The sequence below is a fragment of the Mustela lutreola genome, chromosome 2 (genome assembly GCF_030435805.1).
Source record: "Mustela lutreola isolate mMusLut2 chromosome 2, mMusLut2.pri, whole genome shotgun sequence".
NCBI classification, from domain to species: Eukaryota; Metazoa; Chordata; class Mammalia; order Carnivora; family Mustelidae; genus Mustela; species Mustela lutreola.
Genome location: NC_081291.1, coordinates 27,219,497 through 27,241,379, shown reverse-complemented (window position 1 = coordinate 27,241,379; position 21,883 = coordinate 27,219,497). Strand labels below are relative to the sequence as shown.

At 50.0% G+C, this 21,883-nt stretch overlaps 1 protein-coding gene across 4 annotated transcripts in view; it reads left to right on the top strand.

Moving 5' to 3' along the window:
* Positions 1–1,977: 1,977 nt before the first annotated feature.
* The window catches only part of FAM3D (FAM3 metabolism regulating signaling molecule D), a 27,608-nt gene continuing 7,702 nt past the window's right edge, over positions 1,978–21,883 (top strand). Inside the window, exons 1-7 of one of the 4 annotated variants that reach the window (XM_059161351.1) lie at positions 1,978–2,114; positions 4,068–4,118; positions 5,904–6,011; positions 8,668–8,691; positions 11,929–12,046; positions 18,376–18,434; positions 21,085–21,135. In XM_059161351.1, coding sequence (XP_059017334.1) covers positions 4,106–4,118; positions 5,904–6,011; positions 8,668–8,691; positions 11,929–12,046; positions 18,376–18,434; positions 21,085–21,135 — 373 coding nt within the window. In that variant the 5' untranslated portion in view covers positions 1,978–2,114; positions 4,068–4,105. Of the gene's footprint in view, positions 2,115–2,219; positions 2,465–4,067; positions 4,119–5,903; positions 6,012–8,667; positions 8,692–11,928; positions 12,047–18,375; positions 18,435–21,084; positions 21,136–21,883 lie in introns of those variants that run through there. The other 3 variants (XM_059161350.1, XM_059161352.1, XM_059161349.1) reach the window with 3 other exon arrangements.

Sequence of the window (21,883 nt, the reverse complement as noted above, 5' to 3'; positions counted from 1 at the left end):
GACCCGAGGCCAAGGAGCAGTGACCCAAGGCCAAGGAGCAGTTGCCTGAGGGGATGAGTCCTAGAAGAGCAATGCCCATACAGAACAGAACAGCATGTGCAAAGCTGGCGAGGGAGAGAGCCTCGCTCGGGGCTGCTCTGAGCATCTGGAGAAGGAGGAGTGGGGACCGCAGATGATGAGGGCGGCAAGGTCCATCTCATGCCAGCGTTTAAATCATGTGAGGCCTTATAAGCACATGAGATACTTTGGCCTGTATCCTGGGGGCCTTAGCGACCAGAGACCAGACTTAAGCAGGAGAAATACCTATTTATTTCTTCATCAAGGTGCTTTCCTCCATCCTCCTAGCCTGGAAAGAGAGTAATCCGTCCTCCATTCATCTTGGCTCTGGGACAGGTCATGGTGAGCTCAAAGGTACCTGAGTAGAGAAGACTCCAGGAAACAGGAAGAAGCTGATGTCCCATCTCTTATAGGACCATTAAGAAATGTCACAAACAGGCTGTGATGGCATTTTAGTTGCGTTGGAAGAGCAAACATCCGGATAGGAATCCTGGCAAGGTGTTGCTAGCAGGAAGCAGCCGGGGTGAATGGGTCCTGCCCACAGGGAGGAGGGTTGGGGTGGACGTCATCAGCTGGCAGAGTCCTTGTAGACAGGCGGCCTCCCTGCCTGACACCCCTTTCAGGACAAGTAGATGGCATCACCCTCATAGAGGAGGAAGCCGGCGCCCTGAGAGGTGTGCCCCAAAACACACAAGTACTGAGTGACGAGCGCAGGTCTCTCTGATGGAGCTGAAGTCCGTCCTCTTTCCTGACATCATTGCTCCTTCCTCCCCGACCCTCTCAAGACCAAGGCCATGAGGGCTGCCCCATGCTCAGCCTGGCATTTTCGTCCTCTGGCAGGATGTTAGAGTAGCCGAGAAAGGGGCTCCAGCAGCCCCAGACTCACAGATGTCCAACTTAGAGTCACCAGGGAAAAAACAGCTTCTCAACCCCCCCCCCACTCCCCACCCCTTCTCCCCCCCCATCTCCCCACCCCCTGGTTTCCCAGATCTGTCCAGGGAAAAACTCTGATTGGCCTTGCATGGGTCCCATGCCCCGTTCTAAACCAAAGACAGAGAAATCACCTTGTTACCAGCTCCTCTTGACAGGATGGGGGGCCTTGATGGGGGTCCCCTCATCCAGGACCACAGGTAGGCATTAGCCCTGATTTGGAGGGGTCAGGAAAAGCTTCCCAGAGGAAGCAACTTCTACACTGAGACCTGAAGTATAAGTAGGAGTTTTCCAAGCAAAGAGACAGACAGGGAGCAACAGGACAAAGGCTCAGGGATGCCCCGAGCATGTATTTTTGTTTTGTTTTGTTTTTTTTACGGATTTTATTTATTTGACCGAGAGTACAAGCAGTGGGAGCAGCAGTGGGAGCAGGAGAAGCGGGCTCCCTGCTGAGCAGGGAGTCCTAAGTGGGCTCGATCCCAGGATCCTGGGATCGTGACATGAGCTGAAAGCAGACTGAGCCACCCAGGCATGTCTTGCTCACAGGCCTATCCCCTGTCTCATACACAGCCTGCCTTCCTGTGATCGCTCAGAGACTGCTTCAGAAATTAAATCCACAAGTTGCTGAGTGGCCTTAGAGAAGTCAGTTGCCTTCTCTGAACTTCAGCTTCCTTCTCTACACGGTCGTTTCATTGCCCTAACCTTTCAGGGCTGTGGAAGAATCCAGTTCATTCAGGCCCTTGATCTTCATGGAGCACCTCCTCTGTGCTCAGCCTTGTACGGGGCCTGCAGGAAACCAGGCCTGCCATGGAAAAGGAAAGCACGCTTGCGGCTTACGCACAGAGCCAGACATGCAGCCAGAAATCCGAAGGGGTCGCAGGGGAGGGGCAGGACAGAGGGAGAGGCTCAGGACAGTGAGGGAGGACCATGGGTTCCGCCTTCCCCTCCCTACTCCTCCAGCTCCGTCCCCTCCTTTCCACCCTCCCACCACCGCCAGCCCTGTGACCACATACTACCCTGGGGTCATCATATGTGTGCAAGGACAGTCAGACCTTTCTCCCCATGCCTTTGCCCCACAGCTCCGTAACCTGAAGAACAGGTTGTGACAGACGTTCTCGCAGCAACAAGTAAGAAAGAAACTCTGGGGTTTGGGTGGTTACGGAGGGAATTCTCGCCCCACCCCACAGACCGGTCCCAAGTGCCTTTCTCCCTCCCTCCCCACCCCCAGCAGACCCGGTCCCAGAGCCCAGGAGTGTGGAGCTAGAGCCTCCTGAGCACCCATGGGCTGGCAGGGTGAGCTGGCCAGGTGAGCGGGCGGGGAGCTCAGGAGACTGGAGAGCCCTGCAGGTGCTGAGGGGACGGTCGGGGACTCAGCCAGGAGGGACATCAGACTCACCGCCCTCCCCACCCCCAAGCCCTGAAGCCAGAATCCGTGCTTGGCATGGGCAGGACAACGAGAAGCTAGCCCCCTGCCCAGGTATGCGTCCCAGCCTCTCTCTCTCTGTCCCATCTCTCTTGTCTCTCTCTCTGAATGGCACTTCTTCTCCCTCTGAGTCTGGGTAAATGCATGTCCTGAGTATTTGCTCTTCCCTCTGCTCCTTTATGTGTTTTCCTCCTCTGTGTCCCTCTCTATTATCTCTGCCCCTTGTCCTTTGTCTCTCCAAGTTCCGTCTCCCGCCTGCTCTCTATGAATATCAACGTGTATCTCGTCACCTGTGCGTCCCCAACCACCTGACCCTGTTCCATCCTTCCCTCCTGTCTGGCCCCGAGCTCTCCTGGGTCCCCACACATGCGGATCCCACAGAACGTCCTTCAGCATCATCTGGGGGCCTGGGCTCCCAGACTGTAGGTCAGATTCCAGGAATACTCAAAAGCATAATATACTCTTGTATCGGGAAAAAAAAAAAAAAAAAGGTGGCAGGGGGTGAGGTGATCATTTGAATTTCAGGAAGTTAAAGTTCTATAAAACCTCTGTGGGCGGAGTCAGGCACGGGCTCACCTTTCTCGCCGGAAGGACCTAAAAGGCAGGTCTGAGTGGGTGGGAACACTTTCATACTTATCAAAAAGAAATGTAGATTTGCCCTTGCTTTTGTTTAAATATCAGGGAGTGTTCCAGGGAACTGCTTGAATGGCCTCCTGTCTCTTATCTGTGGCCTTGGTGGTAGGGCTTTGGAGACCAAGTTTGTTGGGATGGATTCTTAGGATAAAGAAGATTCTGGAGTGGGGAGGGGGCAGGAAGAGTCCTGGGAGCAATTCCTTGTAGTCAGAGCCCCTCCAGCTGGCTGTGGGGGTTCAGAGACTTAGAACAGTTACCACCAGCCCTGCCCTCCCCTCCCCTAGGTTTCTACAGACCCCCTGGGGGTCTTCACAGCCGCTGAATCACTGGGAACTGCCCAGCACCTGGGCAGGTGACACAGGTGAAAGCTGGGGCCTGGGGCTCAAGAAGGCAGGGAACTCCAGTTTCAACTCTCCTCTGGCTCAAAGGGCCCTGGGAGTGGGACCCTGTGGCGATTGGGCAGTGGAGACTTACTCCAGATTCTGGCTGTGACCCTTACAAGCTGAATAACCCTGGGCTTAACCACGGTGAGTCTTGGCTTACCTACTTGCGAGGACGAAAGGAGAGAACTGCGTGAATAGCACCTGCGCAAACTCACCCGTAATGTGAGCGTTCTCGTTACTCTTCCCCTTGGCACTTTGGCAGAAATCACTCGAGCTGCTGTTTCCTGATGGTTTTGCTGGAGCCAGCTAGCTCAATGTCTCTCAGCTGGCTGGAGGGACAGAAGGATGGACGGATGGAAGGATGGATGGATGGATGGATGAATAAATCAATCCTCCAAGAGACAGTGGCTGGCAGACTACAACTTCCTCTACCTGCCAATCTCTGCACTCAAAAAAGACATGTTGAATAGAATATAAAATTCTAGGGGCAAAAGTGAAGGAGAGGTGGAGGCAGAGAGTGAACAGAAGACAGATGGTGAGGAACCAATCCGAAAGTCAGAGATACTCATCCCTAAGCATCTACCTTATTCGTTTTCATACCCCAAGTGCCAGTTTCCAATTTGATTTCCTTCTCTCCATAGGCTAACGCTGACCCCAAGCTGCTCCTCACCTGGACAAGATGAGAAGATCAGGTAGGGGCCATGTTCCAAGGATTCAAAGTCTCAAGGTCTGATACTGGTTTAGGAATCATTTTTCCTATCAGGAATGCAGCCAGTCCCTGGACTCAGAGGTTGTTTGGCATCCCATGCTCTCAAATGTTCAGACCAGACGAACTCTAGGAGGAAACCCATCCAGGGGTAAGCCTGAAAGAGGGGAAAAGGCAATTTGCTGCCCAGAGGCTGAAGGGCCAGATAAGCTTTGCCATCATGGCCCCTCCAGGCTGGGATCACAGGGACTCTCCCTATTTTGGAGATACCTAACCCTAGAAGGAAGTGAGGGCTCAAGGAGGGCTGTTCTAGAAACTTCATACCACAGGGCTGGGCACAAAGAGCAGCCTTTGCCTTCTCATCCATGTTCTCATGCTATACCCTCTGTACAGAAAGGTAGACTGAGGCACCAAGGAAGAAATGGACACAATTCATTTATATTCCCAAATAGCTGTGAGGAAGTTCAGAGCACAAGTTTTAGAGTCAGCACACTTCCCTTCCCTTCAAACGCCACATCTGAGCTAACCAACCATCTCCCTGAGCCTGTTTCCTCATCTGCAAAATGGTAATGATCAGTAGCATCCAACTCGTACATTTACCATGAGGATGAACTGAGATAACTATGTACGTGAAAGCTGTTGGCCCACTGCCTCCAACAAAAGTCTGTATCATGTGAGCTGATGCCCAGGGAGAATTCTGGGTGCCTCCAGGCCACACTGGGGCCCAGAAGATGAGGGACCTCCCACAGCCCTGAGCCGTGCCCCACAGGATCCAGGGGCCTTCTCCTCCAGCCCTACTAGTGAGAGGCTAACACAAGACCCCAGAGCTAAATTCAGGGCCACACGGAGGTCAGGGACGGACCTAGAGAGTGTGGCTTGATGGCAATGGGGCCACCAGAGTCCCTGAGCTAGGAGGTATAGTGGCGCCTGCCTCTGGCCCTCATGGGAGGGTGGGGGAAGGGAGTGAGACTGGGAGCTCTGGGTGTCTGTTCTGGGTGGGGGTTTGCTCCCCACTGGTACAGAAGCAGTCAGGCTGTGAGGCCAAGGAAGCCATGTCAGCAAGGCCAGTGTATGTTGTATGATAGCATTGTGTGGTTATTTGTGGCAGCTTTCAGGAGGAGTGATGGAAAATGTGAGGGACCAGCCCTAGCCCCAAGCCACCTTGGAGGCTGCCTACTAGAGACAACTATCACATCACTCCCAGCGAGCTCAGGGCTCGGAAGCAAGGCTGTTGAACCATGTCCACCCTATGACTGAGGCACTCCTGCCCAGAGAGGCTGAGCTTCGGCTGGAGGTCACACAGCAGCACTGGCTGTCCAGAGCACTGGCCACAGCCTTCCTGACTCCTGTGGCAGGGCTCCCCGAGCGGGCTGTCTGCTGCAGAACCTGCCTCCTGCTTTGCTGCCACACACTCAGGCCTCATCCCGGGGTGCTGGATAAGAGTGCAGATTCCTAGGCCTCACCCCTCAAGAGTCTGTCTCTGGGTGGCTACGTGGAGCCCAGGAAGGCTCATTTCTAACTTTTTCTCCCAGTAGACTCACTTGGGGAAATGTGGTCACGTCACCTTACAGCACGGTCTCACCATTTGATCACTGCATGGACTCGCACATGGTCCTACTACGCGGTCCCCTGACCTGGTCCAAGGTGTGGGCCTCAGTCTGGTGGGGTCTCATGACATGGTCTCACTGTGGGGATTCGATAAGGACTCAAAAGGAGCCTTGCTATGTGGCCTTGTGATGGGGTTTCACGGCAGGATCTCCTTGCTTTGCAGGTGTGCTCCGACTCCTGGCCCTCATCTTTGCCCTGGTCACCACTTGGATCTTTTTGCGCAGCTACAGCAGCTTAAATATGAAAACTATCCGTCTGCCCCGTTGGCTGGGTGAGTGGGGCTCCCTGCTGGGGCAGGGACTATGGACCAGGATGGGGCCAAGGATAGTCCTCCCTCCATCTGTGGGTGACCCAGGAGACAGCCAGACATGGCAGAGTTTGGGCTGCCTTTGGGACTCCAGCCTTTGGCGGGGTGGAGCCTGCCAGGAAGGCTGGAACCCATGGGGAAACAGATAAGTGTTCCAAGACCCTGGCCAAAACATGTGCCTGCCTCAAGGGCCATTTTGGAAATGGGATTCCAAGAAAAATGGACAGAGGGAGGAAGAAAAGAAGGAAGGAAGGAAGGGAGGAAGCCAAGAGACACAAAACTGAGCATTGAGTGGTATCTAGCCTCGGCTGCTCTCACCTCTTCCTGAAACACTCTTCATACAAATGTCCCTTTTCTCCAACTTCAGGTCTCTGCTCAAATATGACCTCCTCAGAGAGGCCTTCCCCAACAACCCCAGCTGCAGCCATGACACCTCCCTCTACTTTAGCCCCTATGTCAGACTATTTCCTTGAGAGCTTCACCATCATCCATTATTAGGGTGTTTATTTGTCTACTTGGTTGTTTTCTTTTTTTTTTTTTTTTTTTTTTTAAAGATTTTATTTATTTATTTGACAGAGAGAAATCACAAGTAGTTAGAGAGGCAGGCAGAGAGAGGAGGAAGCAGGCTCCCTGCTGAGCAGAGAGCCCGATGCGGGACTTGATCCCAGGACCCTGAGATCATGACCTGAGCCGAAGGCAGCGGCTTAACCCACTGAGCCACCCAGGTGCCCCTACTTGGTTGTTTTCGATCGCCATCCCCTAGAATGTAACCTTCTTGAAGGCAAGGATTTTATCTTGTGTACATCCATTTCTCTAGCACTCAGTGCAGGGCAGATGCTCAGTAAACATTTGATGAATGAAAGAAAAATGAATGGATGGATGGATGAATGATGAATGGGTGGACTGATGGAAGGTGGATGGAAGGATGGGTGAATGGATGGGTATGTAGGTGGATGAATGGACAGGTGAATGGATAGATAGTGGATGGATAGATGGATAGATGGATGATGGATAGATGGTTGATGGATGGGTGGATTGGTAGATGGTGGGTGGAGAGATGGATGGATGGATGGATAGATTATGAATGGGTAGACAGATGTATAGATGGATGGATGGTGGGCAGGTGGGTAATGGATGTGTGGGTGGGTGGATGAATGATGAATGGGTGGATAGATGGGTAGATGGATGGTTGGATGGCAGAGGGTGGCTGGCTGGCTGGCTGGGTAGATGGATGGATGAGTAGATGACGGATGGGTGAATGAATGATGTCTGGGTAGATGATGGATGAGTAAGGGATACCAGTTGCTTACATATAATCTACACAAATGGCCCCATGAGGTGATCCATGGTGTGGTTGTGGAGTGGACTCATACACAACCTCACTGTGTGGTTTTATGTGTAATCTAAGAAAGGAGAAGCTCAGGGAGCTTCAGGGAGATGAAGAAAGTTGCCCAGATTTCCCCTATAGAGGTCAGCAGGAATGGGAGCCCAAGTCTCCCAGGTCCAAATCCTTTCAAAGGAAGGAAGGAAAGGAAAGGGATTTATGCGTCTGTATTTGTCCTCCTTGGATTTAGGGACTGACCTCCACTGACATGGTCAATAACCTCTAGCAGCGCAGGCTATCTCACAGCTTCACAGCAGTGAGAAGCCAGTCACCACACAGAGGAGTCTCTGAGATCCCAGAACCTCGTCCACTTCTGGTCAGGTGTGGCTCACACCCACATCAGGATGAATTGTATAAACCCATGTAGGCTACCATGCCCCCAGCCCCAGGGCAGTGCTTTTACAGAGATGGAGTTTGCTATGCGGACAGCCTGGGAAGAGATGGGCCCCGGTCAGTGTAGGAGGCTCTGAGCAGAACTGGAGCTCAGGGGTGTCCTCTAGAGGAGAGAGCCCCAGCCTGAAGTGAGAAAGAGAACAGGGTTTGAAAGTACACCCCAGAACTGAAGTCTGATGAATCAACACCTCCAACCAACATGGAGTGACTATTCTGTGTTAGGTCCCGGGGACCCCAAAATGAGAAACATGTGGCCCCCGCTCATGGTCTGAGTCAGAAAGACAAACAGACTTAATTACAGAATATACAAAATCAAAAGTGATGATCCAGGGTCTCAAGAAATACTTACGGTGACAGGACAGGTAACCAGTGGGAAAGTGGCCATTTAAAACCATGAATGCTCAGCCACTGAAAGGGGTAATATTCATTTTCTTCAGAGGTTCCTAGTTTGGCTACATACACCCCCCCACCTTATTATTTAATGCACTAATAAAGAATCACATAGATTATTGTAGCACAAATTTATGTTTTAATATTTTATTATATTGATGTATAGTTGGTTTCCATTCTAATCTATTTTATTTTATGCATTTAATAACATGCTTTGTTAGAGTAGGAAGTGCTGTGTGTGTGTGTGTGTGTGTGTGTGTGTGTGTGTGAGTGAAGGGGTGGCAGCGGAAGGTGAGGGAGGGCTCCCTGGACAGGGTGGGACTTCTAGAGTTCACCTCAACAGGAGGTCCTCCCACAGGAGAACGCTTGGTGCGGGCCAATGCCACTCTCCAGCGTCCAGGAGGGGGCGCCCAAAGCATTTTTCTCGCTAACCAGATTGTGTCTTCTCTCTAGCAGATTTGGACTCCAAGAAGGTCGGTGAGTATCACCCCAGCCCGGCCTTTGCCTTAGAGTGAGATTTTCCAGGGCTTCTCCTCCCAGCCCTGCAGGCCCTAGAAAAATCTTGGTGTCCAGAATCTGCCCGGCTCTCTCCTCCCATGGCCCCAAGGTGCCTTCTGAAGCCCCCGGAGCCCTGTGTCAGTAGTGGCCTCCTCTCAGCCATCCAGACTGATGGAGATGGCTCAGCTCTCCCTTCCCTAGCAACCCCACCCTGCAGTCTGGATTGCCTCCCTAGTCATAGCCCCCAGCCCTGCACAGCCACCTCCCCTCTCTGACCCCCCTACTGAGCCAGAGCCCTGAAGATGGGTGATATGCTTATTGTCATTGTGCAGCGACCACAGGCGTGGGTCACAGTTCCTGTTCCAGAGTCCCCACGGCCATATGGGGCACTCCACGTGCCCCCAGAAGCATATAGAAGGGGGTGCTGGTTGTCTTTTAGGGTAGAAGTGCCCAGTGTGCCAAGAGAGATGGGGCAGAGTGTTCCGGCCTCCGGGAGGGCTACCCCCTTCCAACGGGATGAGATCAGAGAAGGCATTAGGGAGGAAATGGCAAAGGCCTAGAGGCAGTAATGTGGGGGGCTGCAAAAGAGACCGTAGCTGGAGAGTCAGGCACTGGAAAGTGGGAATGCTGAGGCCTCCAATGTTGGATACTGCAGCCGTCCAAGCAGGGCTTCAACGAAAGACCCCAGCTCCCAAAGTGTGGAGGGGGGGAAGGGAGGGACAGTTATAATGATGATGATGATGATAGTACAGTGATGGAGAGCCGACTATGTTCTGTGTTCAGAGTGTTCCAGGCATCTCATGCAATCCTCACCACCTCGGGTAGGCGCTCTAATTATACCCATTTTATAGGTGGGCACACTGAAGCTCAGAGAAGTGAAATCTCTTGGCCAAGGTAACACAGATGTACATAGTGGAGCAGGAGTTCAACTCCAGGCTAGCCCAGAACCCACCCTCTCAAGGCTCCTTTCAGGAGGCAACATCTCCAAGCCCCCATTTCCCCCACCCTAATGTAACAGTGACAGAAGAGGGTTATAGTTCCAGGAACAGAATTTTGACCGAGAAGGGCATAGGGGCCGCCGTGCACTGTGGGGTTACAGAGAGCAAAGACTATATGGATCAACACCAACCATTCACCCACAGTTGCAACTCCATTGACCTAAGCCTCCTGAGTCCTATTCTAGAGTAGACACAGAGTAGCACAGCATCTCGGTACAAACACACACTCAGGCATCATCTGCTGGGGCATGACAGATGTGGGCACACACGCTGCCTTCCCCCTGCCAGCTCTCCTGGTCGACATTGACAGTTAAGCCCCTAATAGTAGCTCCACTGACAGTTCCGAGAAGAGCTATCCGACAGCCCTGATCTAAACCAACTCCTTCATTTTATAGCTGGCAAAGGTAAAGGGAGAGATTTCTGGCAAGTCACACTGAAGATTATTCAAGAGCAGTCTGCATTTCGCGACTGCTCCTCCCCACCCCCCAGTGCTTTGCTTCATACCCTCAGCAGCAGCACTAGGGGTTCCCATAGGGCTTGAAGTCTCAGGGTTTGAGGCAGCTGGGGGGCAGCCCCCCAGCCCAAATCCAGAAAGCAAATCCCTGCCTCCCAGTGGCTGAGCCCCCTGGATGTCATCCCCTTCAGCCAGTAGCTGGACCGTAAAGGCTGGATGGTCAGAAAATCAATTCTGGAAAAGCCTGCTTAAGCCAGCTTGTTGACATCAGGTTTATCAGACTTAGCTGCAGTTGATTAGGCTCTGGGCAAACTCTATAGTGGGGTCCAGGGCCTGGAACAATCCCTCCAGCATCAGTAAGAATGTCTGGTCTCGGGAGTTACCTGGCCTTTCCATGAGGGGACAGGCCACCAGAGGTGAGGGCCCAGGGCTCACAGGAGAGTAGGACCCCTCCCCAGTGTCATCCTCAGCCTTCATCCCCACCTTTTGGCAGGTACTAGGCCTCCTGAGAAGGGTCCTCTTCAGAAGGTGGGGGAAGGGGTCCGGTCCCCATGTCTCCAGCTCTCTTTGACCGGAGCCGCCAGCCTAGACACCCACTTTGCCCTTAATAGCCCCTTGTGGGAGTCTCGGCACCTGGCGCTCATTCTGGTGACAGTGTCCTGGTTTGAGTTCTGGTTATACCCATCAGGTGGGGTACTGAGTCTCGGAGCAGGAGGCAGGGCAGAGAGCCCACCATAGGCATTCCACTCAGGCCTCCAGGGCCGCCTGCTTGGCTGGAGTACCTGGGCGTGGGCTTGGCAAGTCTTGCACAGTGAGTTGTGTCCCCCCCAGAGGGACACTTTTCCCTGAGGCACAGAAAGGCTCCCTAGAGGCTGGCAAGATCCTCAGCACCCTGATGGCATCCTTTCTCCCAGCCTGGAGCCCAGCCCTGCCCAACCACCTAGGCGTTCATTCAGTGAATGTTTATTGAGTGCCTACTGTGTGCCAGGCATAGGAGTTCCCGGCACGATTTAACAAGATAATAAATGTAAAGTGCTTGCCGCGGTGCTTAGCACACAGCAAGCCCCTGGCGGCTGCCAGTTTGTCTCAGGAAGCCTGGGGGTTCGCTCCAAGCCCGTGCTGCCATAGCTCGGCGGGGCGCGGAGCAGGGGCTGGAGGACACACGCTGCCCGATCATGGCTTTCCCTTTGCAGGTGAACTTTCTCTAATTTCATGTTTACCCAGCCTCCCTAACGGTACTTTCCAAAGTGTCAGGTGGTGGTTTTAAAAAAAAAAAAAAAAAAAAAAAACAGCAACAGCAGGAATTAGTATAAATGAGAGCCTGCCGGGCCGAAAACACAGGTGATGGAGATCCCCGCTCACAAAGAGTCTGTGGAGGGCCCAGCTGGGTGTGGGGGTTCCAGATATAGTTCCCGCCTCTCTCTGGCCTCAGGGCCTGGCCCTGGGAGGGCCATCAGGAGAGGACACGAGTCTGAATCAGAGCCAGGCGCTGAGCTGGAACTAGAGCTGTCCTGGAAGCCCTGAAAATAAACTCGAGGGTGGTCAGACACACAGGTGCCCCGCGTCTTCGCCGGGGAGCGCTGGAGGCGCCCTGCGCATGCGTGAAGGGGCAAATCTCCCGGCCTTGGGCAGTCGGTCGGGAAGGCGCCTTGGGGGGGAGGCTTCTCGCAGGGTCCGGAGCCTGCTCCCCGGGGCCGCTCCCCTGCCTCCTCCCGAGGCCCTTGCCACGCTGAGACCACCAAGGTTGGTCTGTTCCCTCCACAGAGGTCGTGAGGACCAAGTGCGGCCTCAGCAAGCCCTGCCCGGACAACTTCTTTGCCTTTAAAATCAGCAGCGGAGCCGCTAACGTCGTGGGTCCCACCATGTGCTTTGAAAACCGTGTGTAAGTTTCTCGCGTTCCCTTTCTTCTCGCGGGTTCATTCGCCAATTCGAAGGCTGCAAGGGCGGGCGCTGAGACGGGCCCACACCTTCCACTGGCTTGCTTTTCCTCTGGGGGCATGAGTCACGAATAACAGTAATCCGGACAGCTTTCCCATCCGCCAGCACCTTGCTAAATGCTGCCCGGCTTCCTCTCATTCAATCCCCCAACCCTCCCTGGGGGGTAGGGGGTGGGGTTGCAATGAACCCCTTTGCAAAGATGAGGAAATGGAGGTTCAGACACCATTACCCACCTGACCCGTGACAGAGTCTGGATTTGAACTCTTGAGCTTGTCTACCTGATAGTCAAGGTCCTGGGCTTCCTCTAAAGGGGCGAATGCCTCTGGAAGAGCTCAGAAACAAGATCCAGGCCTCAAAGTTCAGATGCAGCAGGTGCGGGGGCTTCCACCCAGGAGCAGGACAAAGACTATGTACCCATTATCCAAGCCAGATGATAAAGGCTCTGGGGCACTAAGTTTATCCTACCAAAGGGGCCAGGGACTGGTGGTGTATGTATTTACGTATTTATTTTTCTTTAATTTAATTTGACATATACTGTATTATTAGTTTTTTAGGTAGAATTTAGTGATTGATCAGTAGCATGGAACACCCAGTGCTTCTTACACCACGTGCCCTCCTTCATGCCATCACCCAGTTACCCCATCCTCCCACCCAGATCCCCTCCAGCAACCCTCAGTTGGTTTCCTATGATTAAGAGTCTCTTAGGCTTGCCTCCCTCTCTATTTTCATCTTATTTTATTTTTCCTTCCCTTCCCCATGTTCATCTGTTTTCTTAAATTCCACATATGAGAGAAATCATACGGTATTTGTCTTTGACTTATTTCACTTAGCATAATACCCTCTAGTTCCATCCACAGCATCGCAAATGGCAAGATTTCATTCTTTTTAATGGCTAAGTAATATTCCATTGTATGTATACACCACATACTCTTTTTTTTTTTTTTTTTTTTTGACAGATCACAAGTAGGCAGAGAGGCAGGCAAAGGTGGGGGGGAGCAGGCTCCCTGCTGAACAGAGAGCCCGATGCGGGGCTCAATCCCAGGACCCCGGGATCATGACCTGAGCCGAAGGCAGAGGCTTTAACCCACTGAGCCACCCAGGTGCCCCTATACCACATCTTCTTTGTCCATTCATCTGTCAGTGGACATCTGGGCTCTTTCCATGGTTTGGCTATTGTAGACATTGCTGCTGTAAACATTCGTGTCCCTTTGAATCACTGTTTGTATCCTTTGAGTAAATACCTAGTAATGAAGTTGCTGGGTCATAGGTAGCTCTATTCTTAACTTTTTGAGGAACCTCTGTGCTGTTTTCCAGAATGGCTACCTCAGCTTTCATTCCTGCCAACAGTGTAAGAGGGTTCCCCTTTCTCCACATGCTCGCCAACACCTGTTGTTTCTGGAGTTGTGAATTTTTGCCATTCTGACTGGTGTGAGGTGGTACCTCATTATGGTATTGATTTGGATTTCCCTGATGCCCAGTGATGCTAAGTGTGTTTTCATGTGTCTATTGGCCATTTGTATGTCTTCTTTGGGAAAACAGTTCTTGATGTTTTCTTCCCATTTCTTGATTGGATTATGTGTTCTTCAGGTGTTGAGTTTGATAACTTCTTTATGGATTTTGGATACTAGCCCTTTATCTGATAAGACATCTGAAAATACCTTCTTCCATTCTGTAGGTTGCCTTCGGTATTGTCAACTATTTCCTTTGCTGTGCAAAAGCTTTTTATTTTGATGAAGTCCCAATAGTTCATTTTGCTCTTGTTTCCCTCGCCTTTGGAGATGTGTCTAGAAAGAAGTTGCTGTGGCCAACAAAGAGGTTGCTGCCTTTGCTCTCCCCTCAGACTTTAATGGATTCCTGTCTCACATTTAGGTGTTTTATCCATTTTGAGTTTATTTTTGTGTACGATGTAAGAAAATGGTCCAGTTTCATTCTTTTGCATGTGGCCGTTCAGCTTTCCTAACATCATTTGTTGAAGAGACTGTCTTTTTCCCATTGGACATTCTTTTCTGCTCTGTCAAGAGTAGTTGACCACAGAGTTGAGGGTCTGTTTCTGGGCTCTCTATTCTGATCCATTGATCTGGGTGTCTGTTTTTGTGCCAGTACCATACTGTCTTGATGGTGACAGCTTTGTAATAATGCTTGACGTCTGGGAACTGTGATACCACTGACTTTGGTTTTCTTTTTCAAAATTCCTTTGGCTATTGGGGGTCTTCTCTAGTTCCATAAAAATTCTAGGATTATTTTTTTCCAGCTCTGAAAAATGTTGATAGTATTTTGATAGGGATTCCATTAAATGTATAGATAGTTCTAGGTAGCATAGACATTTTACCAATATTGTTCCAACCCATGCGTATGGAATGTTTTTCCATTTCTTTGTGTCTTCCTCTATTTCCTTCATGAGTGTTCTGTAGTTTTTAGAGTACAGATCCTTTGCCTTCATTAGGTTTATTCCTAGGTATTTTACGATTTTGGGTGCAATTGTAATTCTTTCTTCTGTCTCATTTTTAGTGCATAGAAATGCAACTGATTGCTGTGCATTGATTTTATAGCCTACCACTTTACTGGATTCCTGTATGAGCTCTGGCAGTTTTGGGGTGGAGTCTTTTGGGCTTTCCATATAGAGTATAATGTCTTCTGCAAAGAGTGAGAGTTTGGCGGCTTTGCCGATTTGGATGCTTTTTATTTCTTTGTGTTGTCTGATTGCTGAGGCTAGGACTTCTGGTACTATGTTGAACAACAGTGGTGATAGTGGACATCCCTGCCGTGTTCCTGACCTTGGTGAAATGCTCTCAGTTTTTCCCCACTGAGAAGGATACTTGCTGTGGGTTTTTCATAGATGGCTTTTATGATATTTAGGTGTGTACCCCTATCCCTACACTGTGAAGAGTTTTAATCAAGAAAGGATGCTGTACTTTGTCAGTTGCTTTTTCTGCATCAATTGAGAGAGTCATATGGGTCTTGTCCTTTCTTGTATTCATGTGGTGTATCACATTGATTGATTTATGGGTGTTGAACCACCCTTACAGCAAGGAATAAATCCCACCTTGTCACGGTGAATAATCCTTTTTTTTAAATTAACATATAATGTATTATTAGTCCCAGGGGTCCAGGTCTGTGAATTGTCAGGCTTACACACTTCCCAGCACTCAACATAGCACATACCCTCCTCAATGTCCATAAGTGAATAATCCTTTTAAAGTACTATTGGATCCTATTGGCCAGTATCTTTTTTTTTTTTTTTTAAGATTCTATTTATTTATTTGACAGAGAGAAATCACAAGTAGGCAGAGAGGCAGGCAGAGAGAGAGAGGAGGAAGCAGGTTTCCCGCTGAGCAGAGCGCCTGATGTGGGGCTCAATCCCAGGACCCTGAGATCATGACCCGAGCCGAATGCAGCGGCTTAATCCACTGGGCCACCCAGGTGCCCTATTGGCTAGTATCTTGATGAGAATTTTTGTATCCATGTCCATTAAGGATGTTGGTCTGTAATTTTCCTTTTGATTGGGGTCTTTGTCTGGTTTGGGTATCAAGGTAATGCTGGCCTAGAATGAGTATGGAAGTTTTCCTTCCATTTCTGTTTTTTGAAACAGCTTCAAAAGAATAGGTATTAGTTCTTCTTTAAATGTTTGGTAAACATTTGTTACCTGGGAAGACCTCCAGCCCTGGACTCTTGTCTTTTGGGATATTTTTAATTATTACTTCAATTTCCTTGCTGGTTATGGATCTTTTCAGGTTTTTTCTTCCTGGTTCAGTTTCAGTAGTTTATACATTTCTAGAATGCATCTGTTTCTTCCAGATTGTCTAATTTGCTAGCGTATAGTTGCTCATATGTCCTGTAATTGTTTGTATTTCTTCCGTGTTGGTTGTGATCTCTCCTCTTTCATTCATGATTTTATTTATTTGGGTCCTTTCTCTTTCCTTTTTAATAAGTCTGGCCAGGGGTTTATAGACCTTATTAATTCTTTCAGAGAACCAGCTCCTAATTTTGTTGATTGGCTCCACTGTTCTTTTGGTTTCTATTTCATTGATTTCTGCTCTAATTTTTATTCTCTCCTGCTGCTGGGTTTAGGCTTTCCTTGCTGTTCTTTCTCCAGCTCTTTTCGGTGTTAGGTTAGGTTGTGTATTTGAGACTTTTCTTGTTTCTTGAGAAAGGTTTGTATTGCTGTATACGTCCCTCTTAGGACCGCCTTTGCTGCATCCCAACAGCTTTGAACAGTTGTGTTTTCATTTTCATTCCTTTCCATGGATTTTTTGAATTTTTAATTTCCTGGTTGACCCATTCATTCTTTGCTAAGATGCTCTTTTAACCTCCATGTATCTGTGTTCCTTCCACATTTCCTCTTGTGATTGAGTTCTAGCTTCAGAGCATTGTGGTCTGAAAATATGCAGGGAATAATCCCAGTCTTTTGGTACCAGTTGAGACCAGATTTGTCACTCAGGATATGATCTATTCTGGAGAATGTTCCATGTGCACTAGAGAAGAATGTATATTCAGTTGCTTTAGGATGGAATGTTTGAATGTATCTGTGAAGTGCATCTGGTCCAGTGTGTCATTTAAAGCCCTTGTTTCCTGTTGATCTTCTGCTTAGATGAACTCTCCATTTCAGTGAGAGGGATATTAAAGTCCCCTACTATTAATATATTATCGATATGTTTCTTTAATTCTGTTATTAATTGGTTCATATAATTGACTGCTCCCATGTTAGGGGCATAAATATTAACAGTTGTTAATTCTTGTTGGCTAGGCCCTTTAATTATTGTAGAGTGTCCTTCCTCATCTCTTTTTATAGTCTTTGGTTTAAAATCTAATTGGTCTGATAAAAGGATTGCCAACCCAGCTTTCTTTTGAGGTTCATTAGCATGATAAATGGTTCTCCACCCACTCACTTTCAACCTGCAGGTATCTTTGGGTCTAAAATGAGTCTTGTAGACAGCATATCAATGGATCATGCTTTTTTAACTGATCTGATACCCTTTGTCTTTTGATTGGGGCAGTTAGCCCATTTACATTCAGAGTAACTATTGTAAGATAAGAATTTTGTGCCATTATATTATTACCTGTAAAGTCACTGTTTCTGTATATTGTCTCTGTTGCTTTCTGGTCTGCTACTTTTGGGTTCTTTCTTTGCTTAAAGGATCCCCTTTTGTATTTCCTGTAGGGCTGGTTTAGTGGTCACAAATTCTTTTAGTTTCTGTCTGTCCTAAAAACTGTTTATCTCTCCTTCTATTCTGTATGACAGCCTTGCTGGGATCAGGTACCACATCCGGCTCCCTGCTCTGCAGAGAGTCGGCTTTTCTCTCTGTGCCTCCTCCCACTTGTTCTCTCTTTCCCTCTCTTTTTCTCTCTTTCTCTCTCTCTCTCAAATAAATAAGTGAAATCTTTTTTAAAAAACAGGGATTTTGAACCTAACTCCAATTCGAGCAAAAGAAGGAACTTAGTGATTCCCATACACAAAATGCAGAGATAACAGGCTTCAGGACCAGCTGGATCCAGGGGGTTTAAACCATGTCATCAGGGGTCCCTCTCACACCATCTTTAGCTCTGTTCTCTTCTGTCAGATTCTGTTTTCTCAACATGAAAAATGGGTTGGTTCCTGTGAAGGAGGGAGGCCACTAGCTGGTTGACAGAGCAGCCCAGGCTGGCACCCCACTGGGAAGAGAACTTTCCCATCCAAACTATCCCTATAAAAGTCCCAAAATTGGATTTCATTGGCTGGCCTGGGTCACATGACTGTACATGGCTCAGTTACTGTGGGCAGGGACACAGGGTGTTCTACTCATCTGGTCCTGGAAGACTGAGGTCAGCCCTGAGAACTGCCTAATCTGAGAGTAGAGAAAGATAGTTTTCCCAAGAAATACCAGAAGATCAGGCTGTGGATGCTGGGCAGGCAAGAATACAGCTGGTCTCCATATAAAAATCTCTGCCTCTGCAGGATGGCATCAGCACTCTGGGTTCTGCCTTCTTCCCAGCAACCAGGCCTCACTGCTTGGGGGAGGTGGGCTGGTCCCACCTCCAACACCTCAGAGCCCCAGGCAGGGACCTTCTCTCTTTTCCAAGCAGACTGTTCTCGTCCAAACATGCCATGAGTATTCCTCAGAGAATCCAGCCCACCGCTCGTTTCCAGGAGAAAACAGATGGCCCAAATTATTCTGTGTTTCCTAATGCTTCTGCATTGTGCCGTGTGGGCCCCTTCAGAGTTCCAGAGTCACAAAAGCAGAGTGTTCGTTCCACACTAGGGACCAACTGTTGTATTTTGTTTTTCTTCTTATTCAGGATCATGAGTCCTGTGAAAAACAACGTGGGCAGAGGCCTGAACTTTGCCCTGGTGAATGGTGAGCTGCAGATCCACCCCCCAGACAGTCCCCACCATGCTCTTAGTACTGAGGGCCATGAGGTATGGGGAGATAGTTAACATTCATTCAACCAACAGCAGCTCAGCTCCTACCACATGCCTGGGGCCGTCCTGGGGAAGCTTGTGGGGCAGGGGGTCTAAAAGACCCGGTCCTACCCACCAGAGTCCTGACCAGGCTTCTGCCATGTGCAGCTATCCAAGGAGGATATGCTTCTCCTGTGAAGCATGACCCCACCCTCAAGGCCATGCAGCCTAAACCAACACAAGTGAAACCATGGGGGACAACCCCTAACAGTGTGATGTGATGAACTGATTACATACCTTCATTCACTCATTCAACAGTATTGACAGCAGGTACTGTGGGCCAGGCCCTGTACAGTGTACCAGGGGGCGGCGGGGGCGGGGGAGGCGGTTAGCCATGAACAAGGACTGGCCCTGGCCTCACACTCCCTGGGGTGCCCCTGAAGTTGACCACCAATCCAGTGGGGTGAGCATCTGTGAAGGAGAAGGAAGCAGAGCCCTGAGAACTGGGACACAGAGTGGGGTTGGGGGTCATCAGGGGAGGCTTTCAGAGGGAAGTGCTGGTCAGCTGAGGCCAAAAGGAATAGTATGGGTTGGCCAGAAAAATGTAGGGGAGACTCCTTCAAGGCTGGGGCAGCACTGTGCAGGGAGCAGAGAAGGAAAGAGTGGGTAGAGGGAATGGGGGCCACATGAGGTCTATCTGGACACATCAGAAAAGGAGGGATGACCGGTACAGCTGGGGCAGGGGGCAGGCAGGATGACAGTGAGGGGCCAAGTGTCCTGCTAAGAAGTGTAGGCTTAAAGCAGAGGACAAAAGGGAGCCTCAGATAGGCTTGGAGCAGGGCATGAGGGCCCAACCCTGCATTCCAGAAACTTCCGTCCAGCTTGGAGTAGGGAGGTTGGAGGCAGGGAGATGTGGGGGAAGGCCCACAGCATCTCTCGCAGGGAGCATTGGCAGGCCAAGCCTGAAACAGGGACACATTTCGGGAGGGGTGGGTTTACAGGGACAGAGTAAGGACCACAGGCTCTGCCCTTGGAGAGGCACAGATGAGATGGAGAGCAAAGGCCGAGTCCCTGAATCTAAGAGCCACTTCCTGGGACAAAGGGCACAGCAGACGCTCAGAAAGGAGGAGGTCAAGACTGTGTGTGGCATGACCGTGTGAACACACTTCGGAAGTGACAGGGTTTGGATTGGTTGCTCCTACAGGAGCCATCTCCCTTCTGCCAAGAATCCTGCTGAGTCGGGAGAAAGGTCAAAGTCTAGGGCAAAAATGGAGCCTTACCCAAAGCAGGAGGTCAGAAGGCACGCCCTGCTCCAAGCCTATCTGGGGCTCCCTATTGTCCTTGGCTTCAAGCCCATACTTCCTAGTAGGACACTCTTCGAATAGTCTCCCATGAGACAGGCTCAGACTAGGGCCTCCTGCTCTTCCCCTTATTAAGTGCCAAGACAAAAACAAGCACCAGTAGCACCAAGAGCTGACGCTTACTGAGCCTTTGCTGTGAGCTGTTTCACTCAACCTCCTCCCCATGCCACAGTGGAGTTGTATGCCTATGTTCTAGGTAAGAAAATGGAGGCTCAGAGAGGTTGGGCAATTTGCCCAAGGTTACACAGCTGATAGAATCCTCTAGATATGAACCTGGATCTGAAGGACTCAGGTCAAATTGCTCAGCTGAACTAACTTCCCTAGACTAAAAACCTCCTGGAAGTGCCTGCTAGCTGTGGATACGGCCAGTGATCACTCTCAGGGCCTTAGGTTCTCATCTGTATAAGCCAACAAGGATTGCTGAAGATTGGTGGTTCTCAGTCTTTTAGGGGGCAGAGATTCTTTTAAGAAACTGTTTAAACTATACCTCATCCCCCTAATTCTAGAAAAATGCACATGATCAGTTTCATGTGTACATCAACCTTTCCCTTCCAAAGACCATACAGTGGTGGCTTTGAGAATCCAGGAAGGGCTGTAATGTAAACCCTCCACCGACCCAGCAGGAGAGCCTCCACTACCCAGGCTCCTGTCCCCACCCCCTTCAGGGAATCACAAACTGGCCTGGGGGGAAGGGTCCCGTGGTGGAACTGTAGAGCTGCCATCCCCTCTGCAACACCCCCATCTAGTGGCAGAAATTGAGAACTGCAGCTCCCCCTAAACACCGGGTTCCCTGTAGGACTCCTTTCACAAAATACACAAAAGCAATTCAGATGACCGAACTCTGAACTTTGACTACATTCAGCCCACTGCAAAACCCTTTGCCCTCATGAACCAGAGGATTCAGATGTCCTATTTAGGAAGAATTCCATAACCCATTGTTCAGATGCAGCAGTTGACGCCCAAATAACTAAGAGGTGCGTTAGGAAGTGGCAAGGCAGAACACAGCCCCAAAGGGGTTGGATACTGTTCAATTCCAGAGATCCTTCACCATCATGTCCTTGTACCTTTCAGATCAGCCCAGAAGTTCTGGGCCCCTACTGAGTCCTGCATGCTTTCCGTAGGAGCTGACTTGACTCCATTATTATTCCATTTTTAGATCTTAGACTAAAGAGTAGCCATTTTCTGCAAAACGATAGGCAGGATGATCTATTTCAGGAAATCACAGTTTTGCTCCCTCATCTGCAGGAACCACAGGAGTGGTGCTGACACAGAAATGTTTCGACATGTACTCTGGAGGTAAGCACCTCTATTGGCACTGAGGTCTCAGGGTGGGCTGAGCTCCTCGGCTCTCTTCCCCCGAGGAGACAACCAGAGAGGAAGCATGGTAGGGGTGGAGGACCATCCTGCTGTCTTTGAAACTTCTTCCTGCTGTCTTAGTTGGGCTCTTCTGGGTGCAGATTCCAAGACCAGGAGTCAAGTGCAGTAGTTCATTTGGGAGGAGGTAATCTCAGGAAATGCCAGCAGGAAGTGATAGAGAAGGGGGAGACCACGAGAACAGTGTGTTACCAGGCTGAACGCTGCAGGCAATTGGAACTGGAGAGCCAGTGTCAAGTACATGCCTCAGAGAAATCTCAGAGGGGCAAGGGAGCTGGGGCTCTAATTCCACTAATTCATTGGCACTTTCCACATTTCTGGCCTGCACCAGGGCATAGAGGAAGATCTGGAGGTCAGAGAGGACCTTGAGGCAAAGAAACACTGGTGTTGGCAGTTGGAGGCCAAGCAGGTGTGCCCTCAAGTGCTAAGGACAAGGACACACAGCCAAGTTTGCTCTGCTAGGTAAAGGGTTTTTTTTTTTTTAAGGCCACAGGGGTCTCTCTTGGGCCCAAGGACAGAACAAGTCCTCCCAAGGCCTGGAAAGGATCACTGAGAGGCTCCAAGCTCTCTGCATGTTGCTGTAGACATCTTTTCTTCTCTGTCTGCACAGGCGTGCTTTCTGAGCTCTCTGGACAGGTGACCACTCTACTGTCCTTGCGGCCCTTAGCAC